General features: G+C 54.5%; 1 protein-coding gene across 13 annotated transcripts in view; it reads left to right on the top strand.

The window, feature by feature from the left end:
* Positions 1-19,056, top strand: part of CELF4 (CUGBP Elav-like family member 4) — a 321,108-nt gene that overhangs the window by 241,328 nt on the left and 60,724 nt on the right. For 8 of the 13 annotated variants that reach the window (XM_030925963.1, XM_030925961.1, XM_030925960.1 and 5 more), the window contains exon 3: positions 52-100. In XM_030925963.1, the coding sequence (XP_030781823.1) occupies positions 52-100 (49 nt within the window). Of the gene's footprint in view, positions 1-51; positions 131-19,056 lie in introns of all 13 variants that reach the window. The other 5 variants (XM_030925957.1, XM_030925955.1, XM_030925954.1 and 2 more) reach the window with 1 other exon arrangement.

Genomic DNA, 19,056 nt, shown 5'->3' with positions numbered 1-19,056 from the left:
CCCCTCACCCACAGGCCTGCTGTAACTCTGTCCCCCTGTGCTCTGTTGCAGATGAACCGGCCAATCCAGGTGAAGCCTGCGGACAGCGAGAGCCGAGGAGGTAGTAGCTGCCTGCGCCAGCCCCCTTCACGTGAGGGCCCACTTGTCTCTGCCCCTCCCTCCCCTTCTCACTCCTCCCTCCTTTTCCCGGTGCAGCAATGTGATGCAGCGACTCCCTGCCTCCTCCTCTTGCCCCTCTGGGGATCTCATGGCTGAGGGTTGGAGACAGAGCTTTGGAGCTCTGGGTGACTGGTGTGGAGAGATGAGGGAAGGGGGGCGATTGGGGTCTTCCAGACGGTGGGGTTTCTGTCTCTCTGAGTAAACAAGTGCCATGTCTCGAGGCATTCTTCTCCCCTCTGTTAAAACACCAAAAAGGGTGTGCCCACCTCGGTGTTGCCAAGGAAAACCCCACCGTGATGGGGCTTGTGCAGTCAGAAAGGAGATAGGAAGTGGTCGTAACTGTGCCGTAGGAAGATTCAGGCCACAGGAGGCAAATCTGAGTGGCCCATGGGAGTGTGTGCACTCAAGGCCAGCACTGAGGCAGAGATCCTGGCGATAGAGGCAGGCAGTCGGACAGGTGTCTGGAAAGGGACAGAGGAGAAGGACACAACCTCACTCCACAGACACTTGTCCCAGAATGTGAAGCCCGCTGGAGACTGGCCGTGGAGAGGCTGGGTAAGGGAATGCCACACCTTGAGGCTCACCCCTGAAAGGGCCAGGCAGATGGCCAGCCAGAGGCAGCTCCATCACCAAGTGACAGCATCCTCTTGGCATAGTGCCTGTGTGTCTGTACTGCCCCTCCCTCCTCATCCCAGTCACAGAGTAACCAGGGCCAGCCCTAGGCACAACCCTGGCCCTAGGCACCCCTAGATGAGAATCAAACATACTCCGACATTAAAAGAAAATGAAAGGCAAGGACATGGCAAAGAAAATACATCCAGCCTCCAAGATCAGGCCTCTCTTACCCAGGCACTAGCTCCTCCCACAACAAACTGCCCCTGTGATACAGAGTCCATCACACCTCACCTATGGGAGAGAAACAGACTCACCAGCACAACAGGGTAGAAGAATGTGCAGGCTCCTGCCAGGTGCCCCCTTCCAGGCCCACCTCCTTGGGGAGGGAGGCATTGTCCTTCCTGATCACCAGCCCCCGGCACTCACACTGAGCCTCATCCCCACTGGGCCCTGCCCAGACATTGCTCTAAACTGAGCTCTCAGGAACTTCCCCGGGGAAGGGGGCCAAAGAGAGGCTCTGAGCAGATGAAGGACCCCCCAGTAGAGACTCTGTCCTCTCCACCAGCAAGGGGCCCCAGCCTGAATTCCCACAGAGGAACAGCCAGGCAGTGAGCCAGCCATACAGAAGTGGGACACTCCCAGAGGACAGACAGGTGGTGGCTCCCCACCTCCAGCTTCCTCCCACAATGGGAGAGACCTTGCCCGCTCTTCCGCCAGAGACAGGAGTGGCCCAGAAAGGGTTTAGAAAAGTTGAGAACACCCATGAGGCCTCCAAGGGGAACGTAAGGAGTTGGGGCCTTTTGTTGCCCTGAGAAGGTGACATTAGGTACAGCCTCCAAAGTGGCCCCAGCCTACCCTTCCCCCTGCCAGGGCTGGGGTGTCCAGTATGACGGTCCAGGTAGTAAGATGGGACAGCCGGTCACAGCTGCCCTCCACCTCCCGGCTAGGAGCTCTTAGCTTCTGCCAACCCTGCCATGCCCTGGGCTCTGGCCTGAGTGTCTGTGTTCACCACCCTCCCCTGGCCCAGGCCCAGCGTTCCAGGTTTCTCCCTGCTCATTAGATCAGCCAGGAACTGAGGAATTTCTCTCCCCCTCATTTCCTCAGAAAGTTTACCGGGAAATCAAGGGCAAAAAGTCAAGTAGGCAAAAGCTACTTGCAAATTTGGAGAGCCAGTTGTCCTGGAGGGTGCTGTGGTGTGGCCGCTGGTGATCCGCTCATCCTTGGGGCCTGGGCCTGCTCAGAACACTCCTTCATCCCCTCATTCAGGCCTTTGCCCTCCAGCCCCAGCAGGGCACTGACCCAGGCACAAGGCCTCTAGGACTTGCCCCTCTTAACCTTGACCTCAGATCCTACCCACTAGGGCTTGGGCTGGTGTCTTGGTGCTGCCTAAAGGGATCCCATGGCCCAGGGCACAGACACACCTCCTCACACCCACAGAGTGCTCCGGTCCTAAGGACCCTGGTAGTCAAGGTCCAGTTGGTTGAGGGGTAAAGATGCTTCAGGCGTGAGGGGCCCATGTGAGCGAAGCCCGCCTGGTTTGTGCTGCCTGCTCCTGTCCCTTCCTTGGCAGTGAAAGGAGTGCCATCGTCACTCAGCCTCGTCCAGGGCACATGAGGCCCACAGCAGTGGGAGGCGTGTCTCCTGGAGACCGTCACCCAGGCACACAGTGACCCACCTGCAGCCCCCTATTCACACGGCCCGGCCAGGAGGCAGTGGCACAAGGAAGCTCTCATGGATGGGCAGGAAAGCTGGGATAGTAGGTGCCAGCAGCAGTTCCGGAGAGGAGATCCCCCAGGCGGGGGCAGCCAGAGGCCTCAGGGGAGGTGGCACTTCTGGTCTTGAAGGTGGGAGATCACACAGCTGGAGAAGGGAGGATGGCATGAACAAGGGCCACCAACCCAGGCCTCTGAGGGCCACAAGGAGGCGCCATCTGGTGCAGGGCAGGCAGGTCAGAGTCCAGGCCATTTTCTCCAGCACTGGAGAGGGGTGTCTGGAATCCCCTCTGCCCAGCAAGGCCATGCTGGGCTCCAACTCAAACCTTTCTCTCCCTGAACTTGCCTCAGAGGCAATAGCTCTCTGACTCCAAGATGCTAACCTCATCGGCTTTCCCCCACATATCTCCTGCGGCTGACACTCGCCCGAACCAGATTAATCAGCTCTTTTATTCTTCTTGCAGCAGAAAGTGGGGGGTGGGGGGAGGTGGGGGGAGAGCCAAACCTAAACATCTATCTATTAATTGCATATTCAATATTAAACAGCGAGATGGCCCTGAGTCAGCACTATCACCAAGCTGTGTGCTTTTTTTAAAGAAAGTTAGTTTAAAATAATTTAATAGCCATTAAATACCTCTGGGGAGAAGGAGAAGGGGGGAGAAGTGAACATTTTAAAAGATTAAAGAAATAGGCAACAGGATAGGGAAATAGAGAGAAGGAATGGGAGAGGGGTGGAGAAGGTGGTGTGATGGCAGCGGGCAGGACGAGAGGAGAGAAGGGAAGGAGGTGAGAAAAGTAGAGAGGTGAGGGGAGAAGCGGCAGCAGGAGGAGGGGGAGTGAGGCCTTAAAGACAGTGGGTGAGGGAAGACTGGGGCACAGTGGTGTGGGGGGAGCAGAAGCCGGCAGTGGCCGCAGAAGGAGGGGGAGGGTCAGCCCCAGGCCAGGCTCAGCAGTGAGCCAGGTTACGAGTCCCCAAAACTCAGAGGACACAGGACACCCATCTCCAGCTACCCTCCAGGTACTCTTGAATGCTCGTAAGCAGCACAGAAAGATGTCTTATCTGCTTAGGATTTGGGCAACATGTGAGGGCCTTTGGCCAGGGGGCAAGAGGAAGGCTTCTCTCCACCTCACTCAGCACAGAGCGGGCTGCAGCCCACTGCATGGCCATATCGTGGTTCCACCTTCTCATCCCCCATCTCAGGCCTCTAGACACATTCCTAGTCACATCCACCCACATGTACGAGGTGTGGGGGTGTCTAGGGATGGGCATGGGCAGAGTGTTGGCAGGTCTGTGTGCACAGGAGTGGCTTTGTAACTTTCAAGGCTCCTGTCTCTGACACGCATGGATTGCTGGCTGAGGCTGACAGGCCACTGTCCTATCAGGCGCAGTTCAAGGAGCTCTTTTTCCTTTCGTGTGAGGATAGTGCCAGCCTTGCCTCTGGAGGGTTTGGAGTGGAGATACAGGTACAGAAGGAAGTGGAGCTGGCCGGGTGTTTGGCTGGAGCAAGCACCAGGAAGAGTCCAGGAAGAGTACAGGATGCAGTTCTTGTTCTGGTGGAAGGTTCTTATCCGGAATGAGCTCCAGCTCAGGCACACCACCTTCTCTGGGCCTCCATCTCCTCACCTGGGAGTCTCAGGAGTCATTATCCATAAAGCTGCTATTTACAGAACACTGACTGAGTGTTAGGGATTTTATGGAAATATGGTTTTGTTTTGTTTTGTTTTTGAGACAAAGTGCTTTTGTCGCCCAGGCTGAAGTGCAATGGGACGATCTTGGCTCACTGCAACCTCCGCCTCCAGGGTTCAAGTGATTCTCCTGCCTCAGCCTCTGGAGTAGCTGGGATTACAGGTGTCCGCCACCACGCCTAGCCAATTTTTGTATTATTAGTAGAGATGGGGTTTTACCATGTTGGCCAGGCTGGTCTCGAACTCCTGACCTCAGGTGATCCACCCGCCTTGGCCTCCCAAAGTGCTGGGATTACAGGCATGAGCCACTGCACCCGGCCAGAAATATGTTTAATTTATACAGCAACCTCAAGGTATGGATGTTCTTGGCTCCACTTAAAGGTACAAACCAAGGTACAGAGAGGCTAGATAACTTGTTCCAGGGCACACAGACAGAAAGTGGCAGAGCCAAAATTCTAACTCCTACCTGTCAGCCACGAGAATCCAGGTTACCTTTATTCCTCTCACTCCCAGGAGGGCTTCTCGGACTCTGGGTGGCCTAGGGGCAGTGGGTAGGCACCACAGACATTTGTCTCACCTTTAGGCCCATTCTCAAGGTGGCTGAAGTGAGAGGAGCGGGATTCCAGGTGAGGGAGGCAGGGCTAGGCTGGACAAGGAGCTCCCAGACCTACCCATAAGACATTTCGACCAGGGTAGGAGTGGATCAGAGAAGAGAGAACTCCCTGTGGCCTGGAGTAAGCAGGAAGGGCTTCCTGGAGGAAGTGGGAATTAGGAATTAGATCAAGAGGTATAGAGCTGGGATACAGTGAGGACACAAAGTGAAAATGGGGCCTTGAACACAAGGCCAAGGGGTTGGGCTTGTCACCACTGGAAGCAGGAGCATTGATCCTGAGTAAGAGATCACAGACAGAGAGAGCAGGAACGTCCCTGGGCAGGAAGAGAAGACAGGGCCCCTGCTACCACCACCAGGAGCAGGGGTTCCAATTAAGTAGGGAAGAAAGGCCAAAGAAGAGCCTCCCCAGGAGCCATCTCTCTGCCTGGGGGATCCAGTTATCCCCCAAGAGCACACTGGAACAAGTTGTATTTAAACTCAGATTTACCCCCAAAATAAGCAAACCAATTTCTTTTTTTTTTTTTTTTTTTTTTTTGAGACGGAGTCTTGCTCTGCTGCCCAGGCTGGAGTGCAGTGGCCGGCTCTCAGCTCACTGCAAGCTCCGCCTCCCGGGTTCACGCCATTCTCCTGTCTCAGCCTCCCGAGTAGCTGGGACTACAGGCGCCCGCCTCATCGCCCGGCTAGTTTTTTGTATTTTTTAGTAGAGACGGGGTTTCACCGTATTAGCCAGGATGGTCTCGATCTCCTGACCTCATGATCCGCCCGTCTCGGCCTCCCAAAGTGCTGGGATTACAGGCTTGAGCCACCGCGCCCGGCCTCAAACCAATTTCTTAACCAGTGATGCTGGCTGGGGACAGAGCCAGGTGGAGAGCAGGCCCCTCCCTGCCTGTCCTGAACATGGCAGCTGGCCCCCTCAGAGGTGTGATACCTCCCTAGGGCATGCGCTGCGGTGTCCTGTGCCTCCTAGCAGGCAGACACACCCAACCCCAAGACCCCAAAGCTGGCTCATGCTCAGCTTCTAAATGGAGTCTCCATGGGTGTCCGAAGGGAGCTGCTCTGCAGTTCTGACCACTTCCTCTCCTCCCAGGTCTCAGTCCAGGTGACAGGACAATCCCTCCACCAAGGTACCTCCTGCAGCCAGGTTGTGGGGCCTCCTTTCAGGAGTCAGAGACGAGGAAGCTCTGACTACCGTGGCCTCAGGAAGCCAGTTTGTTTGGGAAGCTCCTGGGCTGAACGGAGTTGTGTGCCCAGCCCGCTCAGTGGGCCCAAGAGGGTCAGCAGCCAGACAGGGGCCCTGCAGGAGGGGACGAAGTGGCTGAGACTTGGCTCAGGTATAGCAGACTGCAGATGCGTGCTATCTCCCCTGTGTCCCTGGGGAGGACGTTTCTTTCCCGCCTCCCCAGGAGTGTGTGTGGAACTGGGCGTGTCTACAGTGTCTCTATCAGTGACCATGAGTGCATGGCACACTGGGGGGTGCTCCATGGGAAAACTGTGTGACAGCACCCCGGGCTCCTCCAGACACAGTGCAGATGAGGTCCACTTTGGCTAAACCCCAGTGTGATGGTTACTGCTAGGAGGTGGGGACGGTCTTTGATGATGCTGGCTGGGGTGGGGCACGGAGTGGGGCCACCAGGTTTTATCTCATCAACACAAAATGACAGAAAAGCCAGCAAGGTGGCTGGCTGGGGAGAAGTTAGAAACCATGAAGAGCTGAGAGGAGAGTCCTGGAAAAGAGGGGACTTGAGGACTCCCTAGGGGCTGCCACCTGTCTGTCTTTATCTCACCTGTGTGTCTGGACTTCTGTCTGCCTCTGTCTCTGTCTGTCCTGTGGGCTCCCTTTGTCTCTTTCTACCCAATGGCCACATGAGAACCAAGTGGAAGCTCGGTTCAGCAGGGCCTTGGGGATAACAGGCCCAACTCTTGTCTCCCAAGGCACAGGCTTAGGAGGGGGCAGGTCTAGCACTGGGGAGTCCATCCAGAGGGAACACGGCAAGAAAGAAAACCACCTTCTAGGGTCTGCCACCCCTCTCCAGGAGCCCGGAACTGAAAAGCACATGACACACAGACACACACAGGTGGCCACCTGCATAGCAGAATCAGGCCCGATTGCATAGAGAAGCTGCCACATGAAACCACCGGCCGACAACACACCTCTAGCTGTGGCAAGTGAGGCCCGGGCTGGAGGTCCCATCGCTGAGGGCCTCCTGAGTCTCTCCCAGGCCAATGGGAGCCTATTTTCCTTCAGGGGCTTCTATCAGGCCCAGGGGAGATCAGTCAAGCAGGCAGCTGAGAACTGAACCCAGGACAAGCGAAGGGGGGCAGGTGAAGGCAGGCAGGGCTGAGCTGGCCATGAGAATGTCCTGTTGTTCCCCCCACAAACTGCAGGGGAGGCTGGAGGAGGGAAAGGGGAGCAGCCTGGGGCACCAGCCAGGAAGGGGGTCCTGGCAAGGTGGTGGCCCTAAGCTATCTGCAGACCCCCTGGGAAGTTTCAGAGGGTGAATGGACCTCTTTTATGTTCCCTTACCCTGCCCAAGTCCTGCAGAATTGCTCATCTTCCTCCCTTAGCCTCCGTATCTAGACCTGGGAGCCCATGCCCGTGTTTCTTTCTTTCCTTTTCTTTCTTTATTTTTTTTGAGACAGTCTCACTCTGTCAGCCAGACTGGAGTACAGTGGCGCGATCTCGGGTCACTGCAACCTCTGCTTCCCATGTTCAAGCAATCCTCCTGCCTCAGCCCCCGGAGTAGCTGAGATTACAGGCGCCTACCACCATGCCCAGCTAATTTTTATTTTGTTTATTTATTTATTTGTATTTTTGGTAGAGACAGGGTTTCGCCATGTTGGCCAGGCTGATCTCGAACTCTTGACCTCAAATGATCCACCTGCCTCGGATTCCCAAAGTGCTGGGATTATAGGCATGAGCCACGGCATGGCTGGGAGCTTGTGTTTCTTCCCTCCCTGCACTCCCACATCTTGTGTCTCTGTGTCCATGTCTCTCAGCCTGTCTCTGGTGGGACCTGGGCAGGGCGAGGAAGGCATGAGAAGGATGGGGTCAGGTCTGACAGCCTGGGAGGCATCCCTGAGACAGCTGCTGGCCAAGTGTCCCACGTTCCTGCAGCCTTTAGCTGCTCCCAGCACACTTTACGGGGTCTTCAGGATGTCCCCTCACGGCACCAGCACTGGTGTGGCAGCGGAGTCCCGCTGTGCCAGCTAATGAGGTTGGACACAATGTGAGTAACTGGGCTCCCAGGCTCTCCCTGAGGCCACGTTCCCCACCATAAACCCGTGGCCGATTGCATCCTCCCGGCCCCTCCACCATCTGTAGCCCTATCGATTCCTACGGCTTTTCAAATCCTATTTAAATTCCTCATTACTCCTCCGAGCATTATTTTATTTCTAAACAGACACAGACAACGTGTTGTCTGCAAGGGCTTCAGGGCCTGAATGGCGCCAGCTGTGGAGTGTGGGCCCAGGCGGGGCAGCAGCGGTGGGACAGGCCCTAGGGCGTGGCTGGGGAGACCCCTAGCCACAGCTGCTCACTTTCGGTACTGGGTTTCTCCCTTCCAGACTCTTCTAGCTATTCTGTCCTGCACTAGGAAGGCAGTTTAGTGAGTGTGCAGATGAACTGGACATGCAAGCTGGCCCCGCTTTACAAAAATTCAATATACAGAAGTGTCAATTTTCCAATCTTAGGAGTCAGCGAGTGACTCACTGGACAAAAGCTTCTGGGCGCACAGAAACTTCTCAGAGCTCTGCTGAGGAAGCCCTCGGCCCAGGCAGGAGGGGCTGCAGAGAAACATCCAGAGGACCGGGATCACAGCACGTTGAAAATTAATCTGAAATTACACTGAGTCCATAAGAAACTAAGAGCCTCCTCCCAGGTCCAGCATGTCCTTACTCACTGATTTGGTGCTGGTTTGGACTCTGCCTGGGAGAGCCTGGGATGAGCAGAGCTAAACCCACCCCAGCATGGAGGGTGCAGTCTGGGAGAGAAGGCATCCAGTGACTGAAGGAGGAGTCTGCCCCTCAGAGCCGGAGAACCCCCACCCTCACCTGCCCACCTGCCTCCACAATTCCTGTCCCACAGAGGCCTCTGAAAGGTGGGTCGTGTGTGGGTTCCACTTGTGGCCCCGTATATGTGTTTTGGGGGCTGCATATCCTTGTTCCAGACCCTGCTCCAGACCTGGACACCTGCAGCTCATCACCATAGCCCTTCCACAGCCATGTCCTTGGCCAAGGGTCCTGGAGAGGCATCACAGGAAACCAAGGGGAGTTTGGATTGGGGGTAGCTACCTGCCCAGTTGGCCAGGACACAGCACCTCCTAGGCCTGGGGGGTAGGCAGGAGCCCTTGTGTCTACCCTACCCCCACCCTATGAGTCTGCCTCTCACCCAGTTTGCTTTTTAAAACATTTTTAAGAAGTAAAACAACTCCACTGCCTCTTTCAGTCTCCTCTCCAGGCCTTGGGTGCCTGCTTTGCCTGCCTGTCCTGTCCTATCCCCTACCTGAATTTCTCAAGCTATAGGTGGGCATGTTTTCCCTTGAACACTAACCAGCCCCAAGCGCATGTCCTGACAGATCTTTTATATACTTGAATCCCAGGTTTACTGGCGGCTGATGTTTAAGAAATGACACTACAACACAAGAGGTTCGTGTGAGACATAAGACAGCATGGCCAGACAGTCCGCGGTGCTCAGACCAGCTCTGTGCAGGCGGTTTGAAAGATTAGGAAGGGCTGAAGGATTAGACACTTCCTGGCCAGGCCCAGTTGCTCACCCAGGGTATGGCTTCCTTGATGGTCAGGAAGTGCTGTCACCTATCTGACCACATTCCCTGCCATTTTTGCTTTAGCATTTCCAGCCATTAGGTTCCCTAAATCACGGTGCAGCATTCCTCTGCCTTGGGGTTTTATTCTCAATGATCCCTGTTCCTTTTTTTTTTTTTTTTGAGACGGAGTCTCGCTCTGTTGCCCAGGCTGGAGTGCAGTGGTACAATCTTGGCTCACTGCAAGCTCTGCCTCCCAGGTTCCGGCCATTTTCCTGCCTCAGCCTCCCAAGTAGCTGGGACTACAGGCGCCCACCACCACGCCCGGCTGATTTTTTGTATTTTTAGTAGAGACGGGGTTTCACCGTGTTAGCCAGAATGGTCTTGATCTCCTGACCTCATGATCCGCCCGCCTTCGCCTCCCGAAGTGCTGGGATTACAGGCATGAGCCACCGTGCCCAGCTGATCCCTGTTCCTTCTTTTTTTTTTTTTTTCTTAAAGGCACTGTTTTTTTTTTTGTTTGTTTTTGTTTTTTTTTTTTTTTTTATTATACTCTAAGTTCTAGGGTACATGTGCATAACGTGCAGGTTTGTTACATATGTATACTTATGCCATGTTGGTGTGCTGCACCCACCAACTCGTCAGCACCCATCAATTCATCATTTATATCATGTATAACTCCCCAATGCAATCCCTCCCTCCTCCCCCCTCCCCATGATAGGCCCCAGTGTGTGATGATCCCCTTCCTGAGTCCAAGTGATCTCATTGTTCAGTTCCCTGTCCCTGTTCCTTCTGACTTTTTTGTTTGTTTGTTTTTGCTTTTTGAGACAGAGTCTCGCTCTGTCACCCAGGCTGGAGTGCAGTGGCGCGATCTCGGCTCACTGCAAGCTCCGCCTCCTGGGTTCAAGCAATTCTCCTGCCTCAGCCTTCCGAGTAGCTGAGATTACAGGTGCATGCCACCAGGCAGGCCCTTCTAACTTAAAATTTAAGAGAATCTTTGTCTCCTTTCTTTCTCAAGCCCCTTTGTAAAAATAAGTTTTAAAAAGCCAGGAAGCCTCTTCTATTTACGCAACTGGACCCAAACAGCAGCTGCATGAAGAATTGGTCTTTGTGGTTGGGGAAGGAAATGGCTGGTGGGGAAGAGTCCCCAGGGAGGGCCCTGCAGAGGCGCCAGCGGAGCAGGCACACATTATAAATACGTCTGTAACTCCTGCCATAGGTGCGAAAATATAATTAACTGCAAACCTGCTGAATTTAAATGGACTTTAGATTTTCAGCTGTGGGAAAGGGTGTTGATTGATCTGCATTTTGTTTTTGAAGTGTTTTTTAAATCCATTTGGAAAGTTAAGTTGAGACTCGCAGCTCCTCGACAAATTCCCTTTGGCCCTGGCTAATTTAGCAAAGGATTGTTTCAGGGGAAATGGGATATTAATCATAGCAAACGGGCTTCTGGATGATATTTAAAAGCTGCCTCATGCCTGTGTGCCCAGGAATAAGAATGACAGAGAGAAGTCACCACGGCCTTCTCGTGTCCCATCCCATCGCCACTACCATGTCAGTACCGTCTGGCCCGGCCACTATGTGAGTGTGGAGGAAGGAGACCCCCACTTCCTTGGGAGATGGGAGAGAGGAGAGAAAGTTCCCAGGCAATCCTCCCAGGGCCAGGTGGTGTCCTCCACATAGCACAGATTGAGCCCTGATGTACTGAGTGAGCACTGAATGTGATGTATCCAGCTCCCCCTGGCCGCAGCACACTGCACTGAGAACAACTTGATGGGGTTCAGGTTGTGGGGATCAGGAACAACCGTGTTGCCTGATGACAACACGGCAATGGTGGGGTGTGCAGGGAGGGGTGATCATGGGGGAGGGACAGGAAGAGGGATGAGATGGCATGGACCAGAGAGATCAGAAGGGGTAGCACCTGCCTGGCCTTCAGAGGGGAGGAGGATCTGAGCCTGGAAGAGCTCAAAGAGCAGAGTTTCCCAACTGGGAAAATAATCCGAACTAAGGCAGGCTTGGAAGAGCCCAAGAGGCCAGAATGGGGGGACTATTTTGGAGGAAATCAAGAATGGGAGCAATGATTTCTAGAAGCTGCTTTAAATTGATACATTTAGGTAAAGGGAAGCCATCTAAAGCTTTTGGGCAGGAGAGTTATGTGATAGAAATGGAGTTTTGCAAGCAATCATCTAGGGCTGCTGAACCGGATGGAGGGAGGGAGTGAGAGCAGGCGGGGAGCAGAGACCTGGCTGGGCTTCACTGCCTGCCAAGCCCTCTGATCCCAATTCCGTCCCCTTCTCACAGTGCTGTCTTGCCCCGAGAGCTGCATCCTCCTATTGCAAAGTGGATGATGACACCCCCTCGGAGCTGCCACAGGAGAAACATAGTTGGTGAACTGTGGAATCTTCCTTGATGACAGCTGTTGAGATTGTCATTTTATTTTTATAGTCCAGTCCATGGGAAAAGAGAGGAGGTGGCAGGGGTGATGACTTCTGGAAAGATTTGATTGACAAGTGCAAATATAAATCATACTACCTGGGGCCACAGCCATATGAGCATGTGAATTACCAGAATGGGATGGGATAAGGAAGGCTTCCTGGCGGTAGTGATTATGGGAATGACAAGTCTACTCAGAGGACAAATCTGGGCTGTGTCACAGGCAAAGGAATGAAAACAGAGACAAGCAAGGCAAATATGTAACATCCTAGATATTTCAAAATATGAAGAATTGGTTTGGCCGAAGAGCAGGGTCCACTTTCTGGAACAGAAAGACCCGGATTTGGTACACTGTGAGTCTCATTGCTGCTGACATCCCAAGGCGCGCACACCTCTGCTCACACACATGCGCACAGTATCTGCATTTGGGGGACGCCGTCTCTTCCCATCCTCTAGCCCAAGCTTACCAGGCTCATCCTGGAGTCTTGTTTCTCTAGTTCATTCTCCCATCCAGTCTTCTTGGTCATGCCCTGCCTCTGCTAGTGGGGTCTGCTTTTTCTCTACCCAGCCCAGGACAAGGCACATGGGGACCAATTACTGCCTGTAGCAGCAGCTGCTAGGGCTCTGGAAGGAAGGTAAATAGAGCCAGTGGGGCTTCAATCCTCTTATTAAGTCACCCCAGAGCCTCCAATAAGAGTGCCTCGAGCCTTCCAGCAGCCCTGCACAATTGGGTGAGGAGCACTCGCATTTTATGGAGGGGGAAATGAGAGCTTGGAGAAGAGAGGTGACTTCCTCAACACCACATGGCTAGTAATCAGCCTTCGCGCCTCGGTCTTTCTGGGCAGGTTTCCAAGCCTTGCTATCCTTGCTCAGATCTGTGCTGGGGTGCTGACACCTAGAGGAAGTTCTCCCAACATCAACACCAACCGTCAGATCCATAAAGGGTGAGGATGGGTCCTGCCTCAGTCTTCAGGCTGGGCTCTTCAGTTTCTCATGTCCCCGCCCCACATGCCCTTTGGCATGGGTGGGTAGTAGGGGTCCTTAGAGAGGGTCTGAGGCTGGACCTGCCCAAGTCAAAGCCCAGTCAGGGGTCCTCAGAGAGGGTCTGAGGCTGAACCTGCCCAGGTGCAAGCCCAGCCAGCAACAGGATGAGCCTGTGTTATCTGAGGTGGAGGATCAGCTGGGAGGAGCAGGTGAAGAAACTCCATGTATGCCCAGGTTGAGAACCAACCTGACCAGTCATGGCCTTGTCTATCTAGGGCCTGGCAATGAGAAAGGCTTTGCAGAAATCTAGAGGTCAGCCAGGACCCTTATCAGGGGAAAATCCATGATGCCAACATCCTAGACACCAAATGCTGGCACTGGGTGACTGGCCTAAATGTCTTAGGGGACTTGAGGCCTGCACATAAATGGCCAATTGCAAATGACTTTAAACTTCGAGGGACAGTCCTTGCTCCTGGAGAGCTGATGGGCCATGACAGACAGGTACATGGGGGAGATGTCTTCAAGCCTCTTCTGTGCTCTGGGCCCTAGAGAAGCTTACAGTCTGGGGGCAGGGAGATCAACTGGCAGCATGCTGAGTATCCGATGAGTAGAGGAAACAGCACATCGTGCATGGCAGAGGGGTGGCCTGTGCCTGCTGGAGCAGTCAGGGAAGGCTTTCTGGAGGACAGTTCCTCCAGAGAACTGTCTGGAGGGGGTTCCGGGCTGAAAAGCTGCTAAGACAAGGAATGCAGACCCCATGGCTTGGAGCCTGCCCAGGGCAAAAGGAGGAAACCAGTTGGCCAGAGAAGAGGTTTCAGGAAACGCCAGGCAAAGGAGTTTGGGGTGGGGAGGCAGTTCCAGAAGATGATGGGGAGTCTTCGAGACCAGAGAGGGAGTTAGTGATTGACAGAAACTGGACTTAGGAAGACAGGTCACCTGCAGGGAGCACTGGACAGGGAATTAGAGGGACCAACCAGAGACCAGTGCAGCCTCCAGCCATGAGGGGTTGGGCAGGGGGCAGGAGAATTAGACTATAGTTTCAGGAGCCCATCATTGCTATGAAATGTATGCCCCAAAGCCACCTCTGCCCTGCCCAGGACCTGCTGTCTCCAGACCGCCGGGTACATGCACACTTTCAGGCACATGTGCATCCTTGGACAGTCATCTCTGACCCTTCCCACCTGCCCAACTCCACACTGTTGGTCAGAGCCTTCGTCATGGCACACCCCACTGCAATGCTTTGTCCAGCGGGTCCCCTTTGGCCTTGCCAGCTCCGAGCCCCTTCCCTGCCATCTATCTGAGCCTTGATGTCAGTTAGCTCCTGTCTCTCACAGAGACTGTGCCCTCCTTGAGGGCAGCCAGGTCTGGCCCTCCATAGAACCTGGCTGGCCACCAGGACGCACAGCCTCCTTGTGCTTGCACCATGAGGCCCATCTCTATGCAAACGTCCTCCCTGCCTTCAGGCTCTCTGCCGGTCTAAAAGCAGCCCCCTCTGTTGTCTCCCCACCCCGCCGGCCCACAGGCATGGGGTGGGCAGTGGGGCCGATGCCACTGACATTGGCATTCTCCTTGCGGCACATCTTAATTTAATGGCTATTAGCAGGGCCGCTGTGGTGGTGGGGGAGCGGGGGATGGGGGGAAGATTTATAGAGAGAATTCACTCCAGGTTGGGGTTTTGTCTTCCTCTGTTTTCCTGGCATTTATCATGCATGTTTTAATTTGGATCGGAGAGTTGCTACCATCTGGCCATTATCACAAAGAAATATTCATTTTCGCTGAGTGACACAGGCTCCATTCATCACAGAGCGCGCTGATTGCCCCGCGAGTGTGGGGCTGTGCTTTCTCCTTCATTTGAAATGAACCTTGAGCTATGAGCAAGTCCAATTTGCCCAGAGCAGAGGCACAGGGCAGGCGGCTGCCATGACCCTCACAGCCAGGCAGGCCGGGAGCACTCTGGGGGACAGCCAGGCTGGGAGTGGAGGACAAGCCCTCTTCTGCCATCACAGCCACCTACCTTCCCTCACCGCTCCTGGGGAGGTCTTGGTGGCTCCCTCTGTCTCACCCAAGGCTTCTGACAAGCAGCACTCCCACCTGCCCCCATGCCTGGAGTGGCCAGACCACAGAGGTGGCAAAGGTAGCTCCTCTGCCCTCTCCCTGGGCCCCAGCATTTGAGAAATGCAGCGACGCTGTCCTGTCAAGTGCAGAATTTGCTTCGGCAATCTTGCCCTGACAGAGTATCACCGTAGCGGTGTCATTTCAGGTCAGAGCTGTGTTGGGGACAGAGGGCCCTCCCCATTCTCCTCTCCTTACGTTTTGGTGGCACCATCAGCGCTGGGCCCCATGGGAAGAGACGTGTCGGCCTCCAACTGGAACATTTCCTTTTATCCAGTCATCGTTCACCACCGCATGCCATCGGGGCCACTGAAGGGCTCTTGTCAGTGACTGGCCGGAGTCCATTCACGAGGCTGGGACCCCCAGCGGGGGTAGCACAGAGCACCTCTTGACTGGGCTGGGCCACACCCAAAGCCACTCAGTGAGCAGCCACCCGAATCTGCAAAGCAGATGAAGGAGGAGAAAATCTCCTTTCATACGTTTGAAGTTGGGAGTCAAAGCACTCTGAATTTGTTGGTCCCCTTCTGTGTTCCCTGTCCCGGGGCAGAGGTAAGAAGTAAAAATCAACACATCCACAGCAAGTCACCCATGAGCCAGATGGAGTCACTCACAGGCATGAAGACGTCAGCAGAACAGTGCCCCCGGCCTCAGCATTAGACACGTGAGGAGGGGAGTGATGCAGAGTCCAAAACGACTTCACAGGGCGCCTCTGCTTTGCCTGAAGGCAGATCTGGCAGGAGGGCTTCCATCTACAGAAGTCCTGCTGCCCCAGGGCTTGGCAGTCAGTCCTCAGGGGCTGCCTGACAGTCTCTGCCCTAGAAACTGTGGCCACATCCTGACCCTGAGGCCCTGGCCCCCCACCAGGACCCAGGTTTGCTCAAAACCCAAAGGGCTGTGCTGAGTCTAAGGGAAGGCCTGTGCAGCTTTGATGCCTCTTCTCCATTAGGGCAGAAGCCCACAGGGTCCTGTCCTTCTGTCCAGTAAAACCAAGGAAACAACTAGAAGAGAGGGACAGACTTAGAATCAAAGCACTAAGTTGACCATCAGTGAGGACCATCAGGTTCAATACTAGACACCAACTGACCTTAGTAGCCCCCTGGCATGGGCCAAGGCCTTCCTGTGGGTCAATGTGTTTCTTTTCCCCCCGACCATGACTTGGGTATCATTGCTCCATTGTATAGATGAGGCCACTGAGGCCCATGAGCTCACATGCTGGGGCCACCAGCTGGTGGATGGTGCACTTAGGAAAGAGCCCAGGCCCATCTGATTCTCAGGCCATCTGACTCCCAGCACCACCCCACTGTGGGTCTGGGAAAACCATGGGTGACTTTGTGTAGGAGTCGGCATTTCAATTGGAAGGGATAGCAGAGTACAGAGGCCAGCAGAGGCCGGGATGGGAGCTGTTACACTCTAGACAGAGGAACCTGCCTTCCTGTCCTAAACCCTAGTTTTCTATCCCAGCACTTGCTGACCTAAATTAGCTGTCCACAGTCCAATCCTTCCTCCTCCCTTCCAGCAGACTGGGTGAGTCTTCACCACGTTGTGGAATGTGGAGTGGAGACATTTGCTAAGAGGGACAAAGGAGGGTGCACAGCGTCCCGAGCCCCCACGAATGCTGGCACCACCCCTCCTCCTCCGAAACTCATTCAGTGACACCAGCAGCTCTGAAACATCTGCTCCTCCATCCCGGACCTGCAATTTGAATAAATTACCCCAACGTGGCGGCAGCCTGTTATTAATGGCTCGAGTTTTATAAGATGCTTTAGTTTAATAACACTGTAGCCCAGTGCTGCGCTTCTCCCAGATATTTTTATATTTCACCCCTTCTCCTCCTCCTGCTCCCCTCCATGCTGTGGCCACCTCCAAGGCTCTGGGTCACGTCCCTACCACCATCCCTAAGCCATGCTCACACCTGGGAACCCTATTCCTGTGGAGGCCAACTGGGACCACTGCTGGCTCCTGTTTGGGACTTCCAGCCCCCACTTGCTCCCCCTCCCTTCTGGACCCTCAGTTTTCTTTGTGGATAGCCTGTTGCAGAGAGCCACCCCAGGGCTGGTGGAAGGGGGAGCACCACCTAGTTGGGTGCTCCTCTTCTACATTCCCCAAAAGGAAGCCCATAGCGGCAGGGCGCCTGAGGGCAGGGAGACACCACACAGTACTGTCCCCAGGCTTGGTTCTGTGCTCCTCACCCCACCTCCAGGGCTCTGCTGAACTGGGGGACCCAGCAGAAGCCTAAAAATGAACCTGCCTCTCCCCAGGTGGACTGGCAGTGGCCAAGGCTTGAAAGAAGCTGAAGTCCAAGCTCATTTATTTATTCTTGGCTTTTGGTTCTTCATTCTTTGGTCGGTTTGTCCTTAAGTTTATGCCCCACACACCTCCTGCATGAAGCCGTCCCAGGTTACCTCCACCCACTATCCCCCTCCATGGGCCCTTTTGGCTGTTCCTACAATCCCAGCTATACCCCTTCCTCACTGCCTCTGCGGTGTCTTCTCCCCATAGCCTGGAAGCCTGCCATCTCATGGAACCCCCTGGGGCCTGGTCAGTGTCTCACTCACAGCCGGCCCTTCTAGAATATTTCAAGTCTGATTAATAGCAGGTGCTCGTGCGTGTGTTTTCAGTGCATTGCTTCCACAAGCCTGTGGGAAGCGTCTGTGTGGGTGAGGCTTCCGGCAAAGAATGGATGCCCTCACTGAGGGAGAATACGAGCCCAGGGTGCGTGGGTTTGTAAGTTGGGGATATAGGGTAGAAAATGGTGAGTTTCAGACAAGTAGCCAGTGTATTCATGTCCCAGCCTGTTCAAAAAAATTCAGAACACAACTGATGGGCAAGAAATGCCAGATGAAGGTTCCTTGCAACATTGGCCCTAGGTCAGGCAGCAGTAGGTACAGGCCTAGGCAGGTGTCTGTCTGGCACTCACCATGGGGCTGGGGCCCAGGGCAGCCTTCTCCTATGATGCTACCCCCGGGGACTTGGCTCCAGGAGGGGTTGGGACGCCTACAGCCAGGAGGGCCGCAGAATGACAGTGTCTAGAAGCGGAAGGAAAGGTCATGGGGTGGGGTGGGGAGCAGGTAGAATGTCCCGTCAGGCAGGAGACCAGACCCACCTCATCAGAGGGTCCTGTGAATCCCCGAAAGCCCACATGGCAAGCCTGGGAGGGATCTTGGAGGACGCTTCCATGCCAGGGCCAAATTTAACTGCATAGTTCCCTGTTCCTGGGGACCTGGAGAGCCAGCAGTGACCAAGATGTGGCTCTAAAAAGGAAGATGTGTTGCCTCCCTTTTTTTCTCCCCACCCGCCTCACCTCTGCCCCACCTAGTTCTAAGGGCTGCAGAAGACCCAAGCTCTCCCTGATTCCCGTTTGGTCTGATATTACTGTGGGACTGCCTTTTGCTAAGAGCCCCACCATTATAACATAATTACTGCTGAAAATGACCTTTAAAATATACTTTAAATTCAAAATGTCTTTAAACCCTTCACTGAGCACCATTTTTCAATTTCAACGACTGTTTTCCTTTTTGTGGGGAAGTGAAGGGTGGGGGAGTGGAGGAAGGAGCCCTCCGCCAGGATTTCAAATGTTAATCTCTCCCTGTTGCAGAGCAAGCTTTGCAGGGGGCCTGGGTGGATAGGAGGAGGGAGCAGAGCCACATCCCCTTATCCTTCAATGCCTGTGGGCTCTGGGCCTCCTGGGGGCAATGGCTCTGCTGCACCTCTGTCATGCCTCTAGCCAGAGCAAACCTTCACCCAGGGGATTCAAAAGAGCCAAAGGAAGTGCTGAGAACAATGGTACTTTCATGGCTGTCGCTTCTCCTCTCTTCCACCATCTTTGCTTCGTTCTTGCTCCCCTCCTACCGTGTTCAGTTTGCTAAGCACCCTCCAGGGGCCCCCAATTTCTGCAGGAGGTGGAGCCCCCTTCCCACTCTCCTCTCCCACCCCTCCTCTGTGCCTGGCCTGGTTGGTGCACCCTGTCCCTCAGACACCTGTG

Source organism: Rhinopithecus roxellana, chromosome 21 (assembly GCF_007565055.1).
Source record: "Rhinopithecus roxellana isolate Shanxi Qingling chromosome 21, ASM756505v1, whole genome shotgun sequence".
Classification (NCBI taxonomy): Eukaryota; Metazoa; Chordata; class Mammalia; order Primates; family Cercopithecidae; genus Rhinopithecus; species Rhinopithecus roxellana.
This window is presented reverse-complemented; position numbering and strand designations above follow the sequence as displayed.